Source organism: Equus caballus, chromosome 29 (assembly GCF_041296265.1).
Source record: "Equus caballus isolate H_3958 breed thoroughbred chromosome 29, TB-T2T, whole genome shotgun sequence".
Classification (NCBI taxonomy): Eukaryota; Metazoa; Chordata; class Mammalia; order Perissodactyla; family Equidae; genus Equus; species Equus caballus.
The window spans coordinates 39,581,061-39,601,478 of record NC_091712.1 but is presented as its reverse complement, the minus strand read 5'-3'; the positions used below and the strand labels follow the sequence as shown (position 1 = coordinate 39,601,478).

The 20,418-nt window shown below is 36.7% G+C and overlaps 1 protein-coding gene across 33 annotated transcripts in view; it reads left to right on the top strand.

Moving 5' to 3' along the window:
* TASOR2 (transcription activation suppressor family member 2) overlaps nucleotides 1–20,418 on the top strand; it is a 99,858-nt gene that overhangs the window by 7,833 nt on the left and 71,607 nt on the right. For 6 of the 33 annotated variants that reach the window (XM_070255047.1, XM_070255036.1, XM_023632339.2 and 3 more), the window contains exons 1-2: nucleotides 14,709–15,396; nucleotides 17,398–17,525. The exons of 2 other annotated variants lie outside the window; for them this stretch is intronic. Coding sequence is in view for 2 of the 31 variants with exons in the window: in XM_070255016.1 (XP_070111117.1) it covers nucleotides 15,336–15,396 (61 nt within the window). In the remaining 29 variants the exon portion in view is untranslated. Of the gene's footprint in view, nucleotides 1–14,668; nucleotides 15,397–17,397; nucleotides 17,526–20,418 lie in introns of those variants that run through there. 25 more of the 33 variants (XM_070255042.1, XM_005606954.4, XM_070255032.1 and 22 more) reach the window with 14 other exon arrangements.

The following is a 20,418-nucleotide window of genomic DNA, read 5'->3' as shown; positions in this document are numbered from 1 at the left end:
ATAATGAACTAACAGAAAGAGAACTCAAGAACACAATCCCATTCACAATCACAACAAAAATAACAAAATACCTTGGAATAAATTTAACCAAGGAAATGAAAGACCTATACAGTGAAAATTACAAGACATTACTGAAAGAATTTGATGATGACATAAAGAAATGGAAAGACATGCAATGCACATGGATTGAAAGAATAAACATAGTTAAAATGTCCACATTACCTAAACCAATCTACAGGTTCAATGCAACCCCAATCAGAATCCAAGTGACATTCTTCGTGGAAATAGAAGAAAGAATCCTAAAATTCATATGGGGCAACAAAAGACCCCAAATTGCTGAAGCAATCCTGAAAAAAGCACAAAGCTGGAGGCATCACAATCTCTGACTTCAAAATATGCTACAAAGCTATCATAATCAAAACAGCATGGTACTGGTACAAACACAGATCAATGGAACAGAATTGAATGCCCAGAAATAAAACCAAACGTCTATGGACAGCTAATCTTTGACAAAGGAGCTAAGAACATACAACATAGAAAGGAAAGGCTCTTCAAAAAATGGTGTTGGGAAAACTGGACAGCCACATGTAAAAGAATGAAAGTAGACCATTCTCTTACACCATAAACAAAAATAAACCCAAAATGGATCAAGACTTGAAGGTAAGACCTGAAACCCTGAAACTTCTAGAAGAAAATATAGACAGTACACTCTTTGACATCAGTCTTAAAAGGATCTTTTCAAATACTATGTCTTCTCAGACAAGGGGAACAAAATAAAAAATAAACAAGTGGGACTTCATCAGACTAAAGAGTTTCTACAAGGCAAAGGAAACCAGGATCAAAATGAAAAGACAACCCACCAACTGGGAAAAAATATTTGCAAATCATATATCTGACAAGGGCTTAATAACCATAATATAGAAGGAACTCATAACACTCTACAACAGAAAAATCAAACAACCCAATCAAGAAATGGGCAGAGGATATGAACAGACATTTCTCCAAAGAAGATATACAGATGGCCAATAAGCACATGAAAAGATGCTCAACATCACTGATCATCAGGGAAATGCAAATCAAAACAACACTAATGGAGCCAGCCCAGTGGCACAGCGGTTAAGTTTGCACATTCCGCTTTGGCTGCCCGGAGTTTGCCGGTTCAGATTCCAGGTGCAGACATGACACCTCTTGGCAAGCCATGCTGTGCCAGGCATCCCACATATAAAGTAGAGGAAGATTGGCAGCAGATGTTAGCTCAGGGCTAATTGTCCTCAAAAAAAATAATCACTAGGATATAACCTTACACCCATTAGAATGGCTATAATGACCAAGACAAAATATAAGAAATGTTGAAGAGGTTGTGGAGAAATGGGAACCCTCATACACTGCTTGTGGGAATGCAAACTGGTGCAGCCACTATGGAAAACAGTATGGTGATTTCTTAAAAAGCTAAAAATAGAAACACCATATGACCTAGCTATCCCACTACTGGGTATCTATCCAAAGAACTTGAAATCAACATTTCAAAGAGATGTATGCACCCCTATGTTCATGGCAGCAGTATGCACAATAGCCAAGACATGGAAGCAACCCAAGTGCCCATCGACTGATGGCTGGATAAAGAAGATATGGTATATATATACAATGGAATACTATTCAGCCATTAAAAAGATAAAATCATCCCATTTGCAGGAACACGGATGGACCTTGAGGGTATTATGTTAAGTGAAATAAGCCAGACAGAGAAAGGCAAACACTGTATGATTTCACTCATATGTGGAAGATAAACAAACACATGGACAAAGAGAACTATTTAGTGGTTATTGGGGGAAGAGGGTGGGGCGTGGGCACAAAAGGTGAAGGAGTGCACCTATATGGTGACTGACGTACAATAATGTAAAACTGAAATTTCACAATGCTGTAAACTACCATAACCTCAATTTTAAAAAAGAATATCTTTATTTAATAAAATATGATTTTTAATAATACGCATTAAATATTTTGTATTCACTTCACTTTGTGCAAATTATATTTTTCTACAAATTTATTTTATTTTTTCTGTCTATAGTTCTTATCTATGTTCTTCATAACATTTGAAAGCATTATTTATTACAGATTTGCTTTTTTAAGGAAATCTCATCTTAAAAATATAATCTAGGACCCATGATTCTGAACGTCTTTTGCTTTCTAGTCTGTTGCTGCGATTCTGCTGAAAATGCATATAAAAGTCACTTGCTGAAGGGAATGTCCTGGTCTTCTCGTTTTCTTCTATTGCTAGCTTGTTCCCTTTTAATTTTTGTCTGATGTTATTTCCCTCTACACTGTTTTGTTCTCTGAAATATTGTCATCATTTTCTTCGGTGAGTTTCCTCACTCTACCAGAATTAAAGAGAGAGAGAAGTAAAACGTTGCTTTGGAGGAAAGTGGACAGGGAGATGATAAAAATCAAGATATTTCATGGACTTTTTAATAGAGTTCTATTCATCCTTCAACAAGAACTAACCATCTTCCTTTCCTTCTTTAGTTACACGTGTTCTGTCATTTTTTTTTTTTAAGGTGTGCTTTTTGGTGAGGAAGATTGGCCCTGAGCTAACATCTGTTGCCAATCTTCATCTTTTTTTCCTCCCCAAAGCCCCAGTACATAGTTATATATCCTAGTTGTTTGTCCTTCTAGTTTGTCTCTGTGGGATGTTGCCACAGCATGGCTTGATGAGTAGTGTGTAGGTCCACACCCAGGATCCGAACCAGTGAACCCCGGGCCGCCAAAGTAGAGGGCATGAACTTAGCCACCACGTGACTCAGCTTGTCCCTCTGCCGTGTTTTTGTCACTTAACTTTTCCTGAGCTGGAATACTACACAAGGCTAGGTTCTTAAGTCTCAATTTACATAATAGAAAACTCCCTGGAGATGCTTTGACTTCCCTTCACGTCATTGTTGCTCAGGTTGTAACCTATTGAGTGCCTTTGGCCTGTTAGATGCAAGTTGAACAACCATATCAACCAAATTGACCTAACGTATTACAAATAAGTGAAATGCAGCTAAAGCAGCACTTTGGGGAAATTTATAGGATTAAAGACTTTTATTAGAAAGGAAGACAGTTCTCAAATCCATATTAAAAATCTCTACTTTAAGAAACTTAAAAAGGAGGGCAAATTAAAACCAACAAAGAGAAGAAAGAAAATAATAAAGAGAAGTACAAAAATAAATCAGAGAGAAAACAAAAACAATACAGAAAGCCAATGAAAAAGCTGGTCCTTTGGCATGATCAATAAAAGTGATAAATATCTTGCCAGATGGACTAGCAAAGAAATGGGAAAAAAAGAGAGAGAAGACACAAATTACCAATATCAGGAATGAGACAGGGGATATCACTACAGATTACATAGACATTAAAAGGATAATAAGGAAATATTATACACAACTTTATACCAAAAAATTTGATAACATAGATTATATGGACAAATTCCCTTAATGACGCAAATATCCAAAGCTTGTTCAAGAATACATATTATTTTTCATTTTTGCTTTACTGAGAAATAATACACATACCATAAATTCATCTCTTAAAGTGCACATTGCAATGGTTTTTAGTATATTCACAGACACGTACAACCATCACCATAGTCATTTTAGAAAATGTTCACCACCTGCAAAAACAACCCTCGCTATTAGGTCCCTATTTCCCGCCCTGCCCCCCAGTCTTTAGCAATCATGGACCTACTTTCCGTCTCTATAGATTTTGCTATTCTGGAGTTTTATATAAAAGGAATCATATAACATGTGGTCTTTTGTGACTGAATCCTCCTACTTAGCATAAAGTTTTTAAAGTTTATCCATGTTGTAGCATATATCGAACTTTATTCCTTTTTATGACTGAACAGTATTCCATTTTTTGGATATACCACATTTTGTTTATCCATTCATCAGTTGATGTACATTTGGGTTGCTTCTTTTTTTTTTTTTTTTTTTTTTGGCTACTATGAATAATGCTACCATAAACATTCGTGTACAAGTTTTCATGTGAATGTGTATTTTCTCTTCTCTCAAGTATATAACTGGGAGTAGAATTTCTGGGTCAATAGCAATTCTATGTTTAATCATTTGAGATACTGTAAGACTATTTTCTAAAGTGGCTGACTATTTTACATTCCCACTAACAGTGCATGAAGGTTTAGATTTCTCCACATCTTCATCAATACTTGTTATTTTCTAACTTTTTTTATTCTAGTTATCCCAGTAGATATGAAGTGGTATCTCACTGTCTTTTTGATTTGAATAATGTTGATTTGTTCTTGATGGTGTTTTTTGAAGCACGAAAGTTTTTAATGTTGACAAAGTGCAATTTATCCATTTTTCTTTTGTTGCTCAGGCTTTTGGTGTCATATCTAAGAATCCTTTCCCTAATCCAAGGTCATGAAGCTTTACTCTTATGTTTTCTTCTAAGAATTTTATAGTTTTCTTTTTATGTTGGATTTTGATAAATTTTGAGTTAATTTTTGTATATGGTATGAGGTAAGGGTACAACATCATTCTTTTGCATGTGGCTATCCAGTTGTCTGAGCACCATTTGATGAAAATCAGTTGACCATCTATATATGAGTTTATTTCTGGGCTATCAATTCTATTCCCTTGATCTGTATGTCTACCCTTGTGCCTGTATTGCAGTGTCTTGATTATCATTGCTTTGTAGTAAGTTTTGAAATCAAGAAGTATGAGTCCTCCTAACTTTGTTCTTCTTTTTTTAAGATTGTTTATTGGCTATTCTGGGTCCCTTGCAATTCCATATGAATTTTAAAATCAACTTGTCAACTTCTACAAAGAAGTCACCTGGGAATATGATAGAGATTGCGTGTAATCTGTAGATCAATTTGGGGAGCATTGCTATCTTAACAATGCTGAGTCTTCTGGTCCAGGAAGATAGGATGTTTTCCCATTTATTCAGATTTCTTTTGACAATATTTTGTAGTTTTCAGAGTATAAATTTTGCACTTGTTTTGTTACGTTTACTCCTAAACGTTCTATTCTTTTGGATGCTATCATGATTGGAATTGTTTTCTTAGTTTTGCTTTTGGATTGCTTATGTAAGGGTAGAAAAATACAATTGAGTTTTGTATATGTATCTTGTATCCTGAAATCTTGTTGTACTCATTTATTTCATCTGGGAGTTTTTTTTTACTGAACTCCTTAGGACTTTTTTATGCACAAGACCATATCATCTAAAAATATAGATAGTATTACTTCTTCCTTTCCAATCTAGATGCCTTTTTTTCTTTTACTTTCTTGATCGCCTTAGCCAGAACCCCCAGTGCCATGTTAAATGGAAGTAATGAGAGCAGACACTTGTCTTGTTCCTGATCTCAGGGGAAACACATTCAGTAATCTTAGTTATTGTCTTTTTAAAAAAGAAGAAAACAAGTATTCTCAAGGTCTCTATACTTGGAATTGGGAACGTTCAAAATTAAGCACATCACTTTTGGATTAGTTCTTTAACTTTCTTTTGTTCTTTACAATGTCGAATGTGGCTAAGTTATGCAAATGATTAATCAGTCTGCACTGATGAAAGTTTTGACTTTGTCCCTGGTACAATTTGCATTGAAATACTTTATGAAATAAAAAGGTTCTGCTAGAACTAGTGTTAGGACATTTCACCGAGCAAAACTATCGAGCTGACATTTCTTCAGTTGCTTACTGGACTGAGTAAACTCTGTTCTATCTAGTTAAAAAAAACACCTCAGCAGGATGTTGGAATGGATCTTTTGTAGATGCCCTTTATCAAGTTGAGGATGATCCCTTCTGTTTCTAGTTTGCTGAGTGTTTTTTATCAGGAAAGGGTGTTGGATTTTGTCAAATGCTTCTCTGTGTCTATTGAGAGGATCATATGACTTTCATTTTTGGTCTATTGATATGATTTATTACTACTAAGGGTTCTTGGACCCAATTCCAACATGCATGTGTGGAGTCTTCCCCACACAACAAGCAATTCTCAGACACGAGCAGGGTGAATTTAACTCAGTTCTGATACTATCTACCCAGAGATAGAATCAGATTTGATGGGTAAAGCACTCAATTCCACAAGAATGCCCCCCGCCAGTTCAGAAGCCAGTCACATGTCCCAGATTGTGACCTGTACTTCTGACCAACTGGCTATAAATCAGAAGTTCCCACAACCCCCTCCTTGGGTTTGATTAATTTACTAGAGTGACTCACAGAACTCAAGAAAACCCATTTACTCACTAGTTAATGATTTACTACACAGGATATAAAGGAATCAATAGTCAGATGAAGAGATACATAGGGTGAGGTCTGGAACAAAGGAGCTTCTGTCCTTTTGGAGCTTGGGCCTGGCACAGTGGCACATGAAAGCATTCTGGTTTCCCAACGTGGAAGCTCTCCAAAAAGGCCAATTTGCTGTCCTTTTTGGCTTGTATGGATGCTCCATTATGTAGTCATAATTGACTAAGACATAAGCCATTGGCAATTGATTCAACCTCAAGCCCCCCTCTCTCCCCTTGAAAATCAGGGAGAGGGACTGAAAGTTTCAATCCTCTTGATCACAGGGCTGGTTCTGGCAACCATCCCCAGCTCTTCAGTGGGGTCCAAAAGTTACCTTCATTAATGTAAATAAGAGACACTTTTATCGCTCTCAACACATAGGAAATTCCAAGGGTTTTGGGAACTGTGAGCGAGAAATGAGGACAAAGACCAAATATATCTGAGAAATATGTATTTCAGTTATCTGAATAACCATTCATTTTGCATTCATGTTCATAAGAGATATTGGTCTGTAGTTTTCCTTTCTTGTGATAGTTTTGTCAGTTTTTTTGGTATCAGGATAATACTGGCCTCATAAAATGAGTTGGGAAATGCCCCACACCCTTCTATTTTCTGGAAAACTTTGTGGAGAATTAGTAATAATTCTTTAAATGTTTGGGAGAATTCAACAGTGAAGGCCTCTGTGCCTGGGATTTTCTTTTTGGGTAGTTTTGTGTGTTTTTAATTACTAATTCAATCTCTTTACTTGTTAGAGTCCCATTCAGATTGTTTATTTCTTTTTGAGTCAGTTTTCAGTAACTTTTCAGTATTTCTAGGTATTCATCTATTTCACCTAATTTATCTAATTTGTTGGCATGCAGCTGTTTGTAATACTCCCTTACAACTCTTTTTATTTCTGTAAGGTTCATGTTGATCTTCCCTCTTTCATTTCTGATTCTAGTAATTTGAGTCTCCTCTTTTTTTCTTGGTTAATCTCATTAAATGTTTGTCAATATTTTCATAGAACCAGCTTTTGATTTCACTGATTTTTCTCTATTGTTATTCTATTCTCTATTTTCCTAATTTCTGTGCTAATCTTTATTATTTCTATCTTCGTTATTATTTCTATCTTACTGTTTTAGGTTTAGTTTCCTCTTCCTTCAGCAGTTTCTTAAGGTGGAAGTTTAGATTATTGATTAGAGATCTTTCTTATTTCTCAATATTGACATTTACAGGTATAAATTTTCCTCTAAGTATTTCTTTAGCTGCATCCCATAGGTTTGGGTATATAGTGTCATAATTTTTACCCAACTCAGAGTTTGTCTTCTAATTCTCTTTTGATTTATTCTTGGACCCATTGACTACTTAAGAGTGTGTTAATTTCCACATATTTATAAGTTTCCTAATTTTTTCTGGCTATCAGTTGCTAATTTTATTCCCTTGTGCTCAAAGAAATACTCTAAATTTATTGAGGTTTGTTTTATGACCTAGTATATATTCTATTCTGTAGAATGTTCCATGTGCACTTGAGAAGAATGTATATTCTGTTGTTGAGTGGAGAGTTCTTTAAAGGTCTGTTAGGTCTACTTGGTTTATAGTGTTGTTTGAGCCTTCTATTTACTTGTTGCTCTATTTAGTTATTCTATTAATTATTGAAAGTGGGGTATTGCAGTCTCCAACTATTACTGTTTAATTATCTATTTCTTCATTTATTTCTGCAGTTTTTACTTCATGTGTTTTTGAGTTCTTTCATAAGGTGCATATCTATTTATAATTGTTATATCTTCCTTATGGATTGACCCTTTTATCATTATAAGATTTCCCTCTTTATCTCTACTAACATCTTGTTCATTTTAAAGTTTATTTTCTTATATATTAGTGTAGTCATTTCAGTTTTCTCATGAATGCTACCTGCATGACATATCTTGTCCCATCCTTTTACTTTCAATATATTTATATCTTTGGATTTAAAGTGGTCTCCTGCAGGTAGCATATAGTTGGATCATTTTTTAAATCCATTCTGCTTATATCTGCCTTTCTATTGGATTATTTAATCCGTTCACATTTAATGTTATTATTGATATAGTTTGATTTATGTCTGCCATTTTATTTTTTGTTTTCTATTTGTCCCATGTGCTGTTTGTTCCTCTATTTTGCCTTTACTGTTTTTATTTGCATTAAGTGAATATTTTCTATTGTAGCATTTTCATTTCCTTAAGTTTATTTGGGGTTTTTTTTAGGGGTTGCTATAGAGTTTGCCATATATATCTTAACTTATCAGAATCAGCTTCAGATTTATACTAACTTAATTCCGGTGATATATAGTAATGCTACACCAGTTTAGCTCTGATCCTTTTTCTTTCTTTTTTTTTTTTCTGTATTACTGTTATACATATTACATCTATTAATATTACAAATCCAACAATATATTGTTATAATTATTACTTTACCATTTGTTGTCATTTCCTTAGCCAGATACAGTTTTGTTCCCACCTACGTCTTTTATGGTTTTATTAGCAAATATATTTTACATATACTACATTTCTAGATGTTATAAGGCCAATATTACATTATATACATATTATTTCATGGCTTTTTAAATCAGTTATGAGAAGAAAGGAGAAAAATATGCATTTATACTGTTTTTTATCATTACATAATTAATTTTACCAGCCTTCTTTGTTTTTTCACGTAGATTCAGATTACCATCTGCGGTCACATGGTTTCAACCTGAAGCACTTCTTTAGTATATCTTGTAAGGCAGATCTGCTAGTGACAGATTCTTTCAGCTTTTTTTTTCTTATCTGGGACAGGTTTTTATTCACCTTCACTTTTGAAAGGTAGATTTGCTGTATATAGGATCTTTGGTTGACAGGTCTTTTTTTCCTTTGAGCACTTGGAATATGTCATCCTTCCCACTGCCTTCTAGAGTCCATTGTTTCTGCTGAGAAGTCAGCTGTTAATCTTATTGGGTTTCTCTTGTAAGTAACAAGTTATTTTTCTGTTGATGCTTTCAAGATTTCGTCCTTGTTGTTGCCGTTCAGCATTTTTACTATGATATGTCTATTTGTGAATCTCTGAATTTATCCCATTTGGAGTTCATTGAGATTCCTGGATGAGTATATTGTTTTTCAATAAATTTTGGGAGTTTTCAGCCATTATTTCTTCAAATAGTTTTCCTTCTCCTTTCTCTCTCTCTGCTCCTGGTACTCACATTACACATATATTGGTGTACTCAATGTTGTCCCACATTTCTCCAAGGTTCTGTTCATTTTTCTTTAGTCTTTTTTCTCTCTGTTCTTGAGCTTGCATAATCTCTATTGATCTACCTTCAAGATTGCTAATTCCTTCTTGTTACAGTTCAACTCTATTTTTGAGCTTCTTTAGTGTTTTTGATGTCAATTATTGTACTTTTCAAATCCACATTGTTCATTTTGCTCTTTTGTATAATTTCTCTTTAGTGATATTCTCTATTTGATGTGACACTGTTATATCTTTCTTTACTTCTTTTATCACACTTTCCTTTAGTTTGTTGAACATATTTATTATGGCAACTTTGAAGTCTTTCTCTGTAAAATCCAACATTAGTTGCTTTCACAGGAGTTTCTTTCTTCTTTTTTCTTTAAAGTTCGGCACCTGAGCTAACATCTGTTGTCAATCTTTTTTTTCTCTTCTTTTCCCCAAAGCCCCCCAGTGCATAGTTGTATGTTTTAGTTGTGAGTGTCTCTGTTTGTGCCATGTGGGATGCCACCTCAGCATGGCCTGATGAGTAGTGCCATGTCTGTGTCACTGGCGAACCAGCAAAACCCCAGGCCACCAAGCAGAGCACAGGAACCTAACCACTCAGCCATGGGGCTGGCCACCACAGGAGTTTCTCTTGCTTGCTTTTTTCTCAGTTTATGGTTCATACTTTCCTGTTTCTTTGAGCGGTATTGGCAGTTTCTTTGCAGTGGTATCGGTAGAGCTCTCTTCCTCTGACATAGATATTATTAATACCTCTATATCTACTAAATAAATAAAATCTGCACTTAAACATCTTCCTATAAAGAAAATACAGGCCCTGATTACTTCACTGGTTAATTTTATTAAATATTTTGAAATAAATATTACCAATTTTAATCAAAGTATTTTGGAAATCAAAAGAGAAAGGATTACTTATCAACTCATTCTGTGAGGCTAGAGTTACCCTGATACCAAAACTAAGATATTACAAGAAAAGTAAATTATAGACCAATATCCCTCATGAACATAAATGCCAAAATCCTCAAGAAAATATCATCAGTTTATGTCCAGTAATATATAAAAAGGATAAGCCCCCCTAATTAAGTTGGACTTTTCCCAGGAACTCAACTCAAGGTTGGCTTAACACTTGAAAATCAATGCAATTCACCATTAGTAGACTAATAAAGAAAAACTATATAATCCTCTCAATATATGCAGACAAAATTCAACACTGATTTGCGATAAAAGCTGTCAAAAACTGGGAGTAAAAAAGAAAATCCTAAACCTAAAAAAGGACACAGAACACCAAAGTTAACATTACATTTAATGGTGAAACACTGAATGCTTTTTCCCCAAGATCAGTGATAAGATAAAGACATTTGCTCTCACCTCTCATATTCATCATTGCCTTGATGCCTGAAACAACGCAATAAGGAAAAAAAAATACACATTGGAAACAAATAAAAGTATTTTATTTGCAGTCAACATGTTTGTGTTAAAAAATATTAAAGAATCACACACAAAAAAATTACAATTTTTACAGCTATTACATCTAAAAAGTGAGGTTAGTGAGTTGCAGGATATAGGGTTAATATGGAAAAATCAATTATATTTCTATATACCAGCAACAAACCATTGTAAATTAAACTTTTAAATACCATCAAAAATATAAAGAAATAAATATAACAAAATGTGCATAAGACCTGTGCACAGAAAACTATAAATATTGCTCAGAGAAATTTTTAAAGACCTAAATAAATAGAGATATCATGTTCATGAATTTGAAGATAGAATATTAAGATGTTAGTTCTCTCTAAATTGATCTATATATTCAACAGAATCCCAAACGAAATCCTAGCATCTGTTTTTTTTTTTTTTTGAGGTAGAAAATGATAAGCTGATTCTAAAATTTATACAGAAATTCAAAAGACTTAGAATAGCTAAAACATATTTGAAAAATAACAACAGTGGAGGCAACACAAATTCGAACCATAACATATTCTCCAGAATATCTAAAATTGAAAAGTATTGGCAAAGATGTAGAGCAACTGGAATTCTCATACATTGCTCGTGGAAATGTAACTTGGTACATTGTACAACCAATTTGCGAAAAGTTTGGCAATATCTACCAAAGTGGAATATATGGTCTCTGTATTGCCACAATAACGTTGCATAATAAACCACCTCAAACTCAGTGGCTTATGACAAGAGCATTCATTCTCTCTTACTCATCAACCTTTGGGATGTCTAAGGTTCTGCTAATCTAAGGTGGGTTTGAGCTGCAAGTTAGAGTCACATCTGCTCCATATATGTTTGTTCTAAGGGCCCAGGCTGAAGGGACAAGGGCTACATGAGACATGGTCTCTTCATGTACATCATCTGAGCTCAAGAGCCAAGTTAAACTACACAAGCACACCTAGGACTCCTGCTTATACCATGTCTACTAACATCCTATCAGCCAAAAGAATTCATATGACCAAGAAAAATATTAATGGAGCAGAGAAGTAAACTTGGCCAACAATGGAAGGGGGAAGGGAATAAACATTTGCTGAAACAAAAATCCAAATTATCACGTCCAGCATGATAGGCACCCAACAAAAATAATGCACATGTGCACCAAGAGACATGAATAAGAATGTTCAAGCAGAATTATTCATAATATCCAAGAATTGGAAACAATTCAAATGACTATCAATAGTACAATGGATAAAGAAAATGTGCTACATCTACGCCTACACATATAGCAATGAAAATGAAAAAATAAGTACACACAAAAACATGAGTCTCATAAACAATGTTAGTCCCAAAGAAACCAGGCACAAAATTATTCAATTCATATAAAGTTCAAAGCACAAGCAAAACTAAATGATAAAGCTTAGGGATGCATATTTAGGGAGAAACCTATTAAGAAATGTAAGGAAGAGATTACCGTAGAACTTAGATTAATGGCTAGGTTTGACGGTAGGAAAGGAGAGTGGGTATTGATTGGGAACTGGCACAAAAGGGAACTTCTAGGGTTTCGGCAATGTTCTGTTTCTTGACCAGGTTAGTGGTTTCATGAACATTTGCTTTGTGATAAATAGGAAGTTGTACAGCCTGGTTTTGTGTCCAAGCGTACCTTGTACTTCACTTTATTGCCCGACACAGATATTACACATTTTACAAAGGTTTGTGGCAACCATGTGTTGAGCAAGTCTATTGGCGCCATTTTTCCAACAGCATTTTCTCGCTTCCTGTCTCTGTGTCATATTTTGGTAATTCTGGCAATATTTCAAACTTTTTCAGTATTGTATTTGTTGTGGTGATCTGCGTCAGTCATCTTTGATGTTACTATTGTAATTGCTTTGGGGAACCATGAACCATGCCCACGTAGTACAGCAAATTTAGTTGATAAATGCTGTGTGTGTCTGACTGCTCCAGTGACTGGCTATTCCCCTGTCTCTCTCCCTCTCCTTCAGCCTCCCTATTCCCTCAGACACAATAATATTGAAGTTAGGCCAATTAGTACCCCTACAATGGCCTGTAAGTGTTCAAGTGAAAGGAAGAGTCATATGTCTCTCACTTTAAATCAAAAGCTAGAAATGATTAAGCTTGATGAGGAAGGCATGTCAAAAGCCAAGATAGGCCAAAAACTAGACCTCTTGCACCAAACAGTTAGCCAAGTTGTGAATGCAAAGGAAAATTTCTTGAAAGAAATTAAAAGTGCTTACTCCAGTGAACACCTGAATGATAAGAAAGTGAAACAGCCTTTTAGATGGACTTAATTTTTGTCCTAATTTAACAAATTGCCACAGCCACTCAGACTTTCAGCAACCACCACCCCATCAGTCAGTTCCATCAGCATTGAGGCAAGACTCTCCACCAGCAAAAAGATTATAACTCAGTGAAGGCTCAGATGATGGTTAGCATTCTTTAGCAATGATATATTTTTAAATTAAGGTATGTAATTATTTTTTTAGACATAATGCTATTGCACACTTAATAGACTAATGCAGAGTGTAAACATAACTTTTATAACACTGGGAAACTAAGAAGTTTGCATGACTCATTTTATTGCAATATTCACTTTATTGGTGTGGTCTGGAACCAAACCTGCAACATCTCCAAGGTATGCCTGTACAGTCATGTGCCACATAATGACACTTCCGTCAATGGAGGACTGCATATATGATAATGCTCCCCTAAGATTAGTACCATATAGCCTAGTTGTGTACGCTATACCATCTAGGTTTGTGTAACTACACTCTATGATGTTTGCGTAACAAAATCACCTGATGATGCATCTCTCAGAACATAACCCAGTTGTAACGCAATGCGGGATTGTACTTTCAAAATATCTATTATATTTCATTCTCTTCTTCTACAGCCAACCTTCTTCAGTTCTAGAACACACTTAATTTCACTTCTGGGGCCTTTCCACTTGCTTTGCCTTCTGCTTGGAAAGCTCTTCCTCCACTTCTTTCAAAGATTGGTTTGTTCTGTTTTCGTCATGGGGTTTTGACCTCAAATGTCCTTTATTCAGTGAGACCTTATAGCTCTGCCTCTTCTGCTCCTGGCCTCCGGCCTCCAACATCATTTCTAGCTTTGTTTTCACAGCAGTACTGTTAAATGAAATTCTATTTTTTGTTGCAGTAGTGGTGGTCTACTTGTTACTGTTCAGCATCCATCTCTAGAATAAGTTCCATGATGTGCAGGATCCCTGTCCAGCTTGTTCACAACCGTAATTCTAGGGTTTAATTCAGCATCTGACCACAGCAAACAATAAAACGTGCTATTGAATGAGAAAATCTTTCTATTCCCATCATGTAGGACTAACGCTATTTGTGGTCCCTTGGTGCTCTCTGCATACATTATAAATTTATACAGGTGTTTTACTAGAGAACTAGCACGTGAACAAATGCTAGTGGATTTAATATTTATTAAATTACAAGAACGAGATTGGTTAATGTCCCACTTGGGCAAGACGAAACAAGCGTCATCGCAGCAGCCTCAGCAGGACCCTCAAGGAGAGACCGACACCCGACCAGAGCGCGAAGGATACCCAAAATCACGCGCGTAAGTCATGGCGGCGTCTCCCGCGTCTTCCCGTGCGTGCTTCCGCATCCGGCGATGTCCAGCCCCGCGAGATTCCCGGTCTCGCCCCACCCCACCCCGCGCTGGGCCATCATTTTCACGAGACTCCGTCGTCCAATCCTGGGGCGCGCTGCGACCTCGCGCCTGCGCAGAGGGGAGAGTGAGCGCCGCGTGGACGCCGGTCTCAGCGCACGCCTGCGCGTCGCTTCTTCCTCAGCGATTGGCTCCTGCCTCCTACGGGGACGCCACAGTTCAGTTTTCACTTTCTCTTTTTTTCCGTCCGTCCCCCCCTCCCCCTTCCTGAGGCCGCGGGGTTTTACTTCCGGTTCCCAGCCCCCGTCGCTGAGAAAGGCGACATGTTCCCTCAGGCCCCGGCGCGTCTTGGGGTCCATTCCTATCTATGAGCCTCTGGAAAAGGGACGACGCTTGGCTGAGGAGCGCGGCGGGGCCTGCGGGCTCGGAGCCTGGACGCCGGTCCCGCCTGTCTCCCGCGGGCGCCTCGGGCCGCCCTCCCCGCGCGCTGGCACAAGGGCGGAGAGGAAGGACGGGCTGCGACGTGGAGCTTCCAGCGCGCCTCTGACGGGCTGTGGTGACGGGAGGCCGAGGACGCCCCTTGGAAACCCGGGAGGAGAGGAGTCCCGGAAAAGGGCGACTCAGGGCTCTCTGGCTGGGAAGGAGGCCGAGACGGCCGCGTATTAACAGGGTCCGACAGCATCTCTGTCACATTTGGCCACGAGGGACCGAGTGAAAGGAAGCGCATGTCTGGGGGCGTGGACGACCTGCGAAAGCATGGGGAAGAAATTGAACAGTAATCTCAGGTCGTCGGGGGCGGCGGCGGCACGAAGGACAGGTAAAACCTCGCGCTGCGGGGACCCTTGTGACACCTGGGAGGAAGCAGGGGCGCGCTGGCTGCCTGGCCTTGGGTCGTGTCTGTCGCGGGCTTCGCTGTTGTTATGTTAAGAAAGTTTAAGATGACGGTTGCCGTTGCATGCTTTTCTGGGACGGTGAGTGACTAACGCGCTTTGGCCTGTTTACCCTGCTCTGGGGCGCTGGGGTGGGAGAGGTCGGTGGTGGTAGACTTGGCTTTTGCTTTGCTTTTCTTGGCTGCTTTTTTTGGGGAATGGCCACTTTTCACACCGGTGGCCATTCTCAATGTTGCTATTATGTCGATCCTGACTCGTTTGGAGGAAGTCAGCGTTTTACAAGTTCGTCTAGGGCTTTAGAGTGCGTTTTTCCCCTTTTTGAGGCAGACAGCCTAGAACGGCTGCAACGTGTCCTTTGAATTGTCTGTCAGAGGACAGCTTCATCCTCAGGGACGCGATGAGAAATGCTTAGTTGAAGCCTTGCTCGTTTGGTTTGGACCGACTAGTCGATAATTGTCTGAGGGTTCTGGATGAATCTGCACCTCGAGTTTCTCTCTGGGGAGACTTCACGGCAGTCCGGGCCCCTTTCCTTTTTAAAGTAGGCGTAAAAGGAAGGGGTCCATCCATTGGGAGGCTCATTTAGCAGGAAAACGAAGTAGTGCGTAAGGAATGTCATAATAGGCCAGTCCCTGTAACCCGGCAGTCTGTCTGAAGGTGGCACCAGGCAGCATTGTCGGGGAGAACGTGGCAGATTAACCTCAAAACTGGAGGAAGATACTTTGAAAATCCTCAAATTTCATTTAATAACCATCTGTTTGAAATCCCAAAATTTAAATACACCTTTTCTGTTACCCTGCTCTGTTCTCCCTGTAAGGTAAAGTTAGAATGATGAAGTTTATGAAAATGTAAATTCTAAACCTGAGGGTTGCCGGAGTATATGGTGTCACGTAGTGGATTGGTGATCTAAGGACCCACAGTTTTCCCCTGAAAGAGCATTAGAAGATAAAAAGGGGGTGTGTACGTTTAATCTTACAGGATCTGAGACTGGTAGGAAGCCCCCTCAGGAGGTTTATAACGAAGCAGGTGTTCCTCAATAGTGAAAGAATACTCTTCTGTTGAAAAACTGCCTTCTAGAACTGGATCGATCTATGTAATATGTTCAGTACATCAGCAAATAACCCAGACTAGAGAAAAATAAAAAGTGACAAAGTGTCCACAGTTATTTTAAGAAAGGCAAAAAACGGTGTTTGAAATCTTGTGTTTTCAGAACACTTGCCCAAATGTAACCAGTTCTCTTTACAAAGAGCTGTATCATGAGCATCTCCTGTAATCCAAACATAGTTGCTTCAATAAATTGAAATCCTCGAAGTGCCTAAAAACTTGCCTGAGACGTGGTGTTTGTTAAATAAATGCGGTATGATATCTATTTAGTATAATTAAATAGATGTGGCATCTGTTTATCAAATGAGTCTTTCGTTCCTCTCCTGATGGACGTTTAAGTTATGTTCAAGTTCTTCCCTATTACCAACAGTGCTGCAGTGATTATCTTTTTTGCTGTTATAAACAATGCTTCATGGGCTCATGATAGTATGTCTAGAATTGATTCCTTATGAGAGCTGGATAATAATGCTGTTAAATGGCCCTCAAGTGATTGTACCCTTTTATATTCACTCTCTGAAAAGGTGTGTTTTTATTTCCTAGCTAGCCAGCACTGGATGGTAACAGTATTTCTTTAATATTTTACTAATTTTCTACTAAGTGAAAATAACATTTCATTTTAATTTTTACCTTCCTTGGGTAATAAGAAAGTTAAACATTTTTGGCTGGGTCATATCCTTTGCTCGTTTTTTTTTTTAATTGGTTTCTGAACTCTCTTCTTTGACCCTTTTAACTATTACCACACTGTTTTAATTATTGTAGCTTTATAGTATATTTTGGTACTTTCTTTTGAAAAAAGCTTTGGGCTCTTCTTTGCATTTTTCTTCCAGATGAAATTTAGAACCATCTTTTCAAGTTCTATAGAAAATCTTGTTGGGATATTGTTTGTGATTGCATTGAATTTATAGATTAATTTGAGAAGAGACATTCTTTTGAGTTTTTCCTTCTAGGAGAATAGGTATGTCTCCTTGTTTCTTCTACTAATATTTTTGTTGTGATATATGTCGTTTATATGTACTGTTAAAAAAAAAAGTATATCTGTGTACCCAGCTTAAGAGAACATCACCCCCATAACCCTGGTCATTCTGAATTTTGTGTTAATTATTCCCTTGCCTGCCTTTACAGTTTTATTACTTATATTTGTATCCTTAACCAACATATTGCTTACTTTCACCTATTTTTGAACTTTATTTAAATAGAATCATACTGTATATTCTGTGAATTACTTTTGTTAAACATTACGTTTCTGAGATTCACCTGGGTGGAAGCTTGTGCTTGTAGTTCAGCAGTTCAGAAACTTTTCTGTTGTTGTTGATGTCTAGTTGACATACAGTATTATGTTAGTTTCAGGTATACAACATAGTGAGTCAACATTTACATACGTTGTGAAATGATCACCATGATAAGTCTAGTAACAGAAACTTTTTGGTCTCAGGACTCCTTTACCCTTTTAAAAGCTATTGAGGATCCCAAAGATCTTTTGTTTATGTGGGTTATATCCTATTAGATAGTAAAACTAAAAAAAAATTAAATATGTTAGATATGGCATCTATTGGTATGTTTGTGGATACCAATAAATGTATGGCATATTTATTGGTACCTCTAAAAGTAATAATGTCTATTACATCTTAACATAAATATTTTTAATGAAAAATAACTATTTTCCAAAACAAAAGAAAGTAGTGACAAGAGTGGCATTGTTTTACATTTTTGCAGATATCTTTCATGGCAAGAGTCTCATGGCTGCATCTGCATTCATTCTGTTGCAATATGTTGTTTTGATTGAAGTATATGAAGAAAATCTGGCCTCAGTTAGCTGTGTATTTAGAAAAGGGAGAAATGTTTTAATAACCTTTTTAAATAGTTATATTTTTCTTAGATACTCCTCAAAACCTAATGGTTTCTTAAAAGTTAGCTGCAGTGTAGAATTTTAAACCGTATCAGTGAACTTCTCAAACTCTATGACATTAAAACCCGTTGGTCTGTCTTGCATTTTGAAGAGATCTTTCACTCATGCTTTGGTCACGTGGAAGATAGTTCACTGAATTATGTTGATCTCCCAAAAGATCACACATTTCGTTATATAATATCAAAAAATCACATACATTAGCATCGTCACCACTTTGAGAACCACTGCTATAATTCACTCATTTTCATTGAAATATAATGGTCTAGTGTAAGAATATATTACATATTTACCCTTTTTATTCTTTATGAACATATTGGTTATTTTCAACATTGGGCTGTTATAATTAGTGCTGCTCATAAACGTTCTTGTTCGTCTCCAAGTGCATATATACAATACTTTTGTTTGGGTGTATTAGTAGTGGAATTGCTGGATCCATTGGGAGGGTGTGTACATGTTCAATTTCATTAGATAATATCTAACTTTTCCTAAATGCTTGTTCTGATTTATGCTGCACCAGTTGTGAATGAAACCTCCCTTTGCTCTCCATATCTCGCATTGTCCAGCTTTTTTCATTTTTGTCATTCTGCTGGAAGTGAAGTGATATATTATTGTGATTTTAAACTACATTTCTCTGATTACTTAAAAGAAATTGAGAGTCTTTTCTCTTTTGTGTAATATTTAGTCATGTTTTCTCCGCTTTTTCTATTGGGTGCTTGTTTTCTCTTATTAATATGTACAGTTTTTTTAATATGTTATATGTACACAAGTTGATGAACTCCTCCTGTTGCTAAGTTAGGTTACTAGGATCACTTATTTAAACAATTAAGAAATATGTAGAGACGTACACTGAACAGTCTTTCTTCCCTGTACCTATTCAGCTCATTCCCCAGTGTATTTTTTTATATTCCTCTTTCTTACTCTAATTTCTGCTATGCTACATTTTCTTCTCCACATACCAGTATATCCTAGAAATCTTGACAAATGGGTATACAGGAAGTATGCTCCTTGTACAGCATAGGAGCACAGTTTCCCACTGTGTGGCTGTACCAGTTTATTTAATTAGTCTATAGTAGGTTGACTGACTATTTGATTTTCTAGTCTTTTGCTGTTAAAAACTGTAGTGCATGGAGTAACTTTGTAGAGTTGTCATTTTGGATTTGAGCACATATTTCTGTATTATTAATTTCCAGAACTGTGATTACTGGGTCAAAAGATAAATGCTTTTGAAATTTTGACAGATATTGCCAAACTGCTTTTCTCTGGGATTTTGTACTCTTACTCACAGTGTACTAAGGAGACAGTTTTCCTAAAGCTTCCCCACCTCACGGAATGCATTGGTAGAATTGTAGATTTTGATAGCTTGCTAAGTGAAAAGTGGTATGAGTTTATTTAAATTTACATTTTATTATGACTGAGTTCGATCATCTTTTCATATGTTTAAAGGACTTTTTCCCTTTTTGTTTGTACTAACTGTTCATATCCTTTGTCCATTTTTCTATTTTTTATTGGGTTGTTGGACTGTTGGGTTGTTGGACTTCTTTACATACTCTGGGTACTAATCTTTTGATAGTTAAATGGGTTGCAAATACCTTTTCTCTCCCTTGGTGGTGGTTTTGATGAGCAGAAGTTCTAAATTTTTAAAGATTTTCATTTCATGTCTGTATCTTTGGAATTGTTTGTGTGTAGTTTGGAGTATAGGTATAAGTTAACTTTATTCTCATGTGGATAAGCAGTTGTAGAATTTACCATTGAATCCACTTGGGTCTGAAGTTTTATTGGTAGCAGATTTTTAACTAGTGATTACAGGATTACTTAGGTTTTTAAAAAAAATTATGACAGTTATAGTAAGTTAGATTTTTCTAGGACTTTATTAAATTTTTAATATTTATTGGCATAGAGTTGTTAAAAGTATCCTCCCACTATCTTTAATGTCTGAACCATG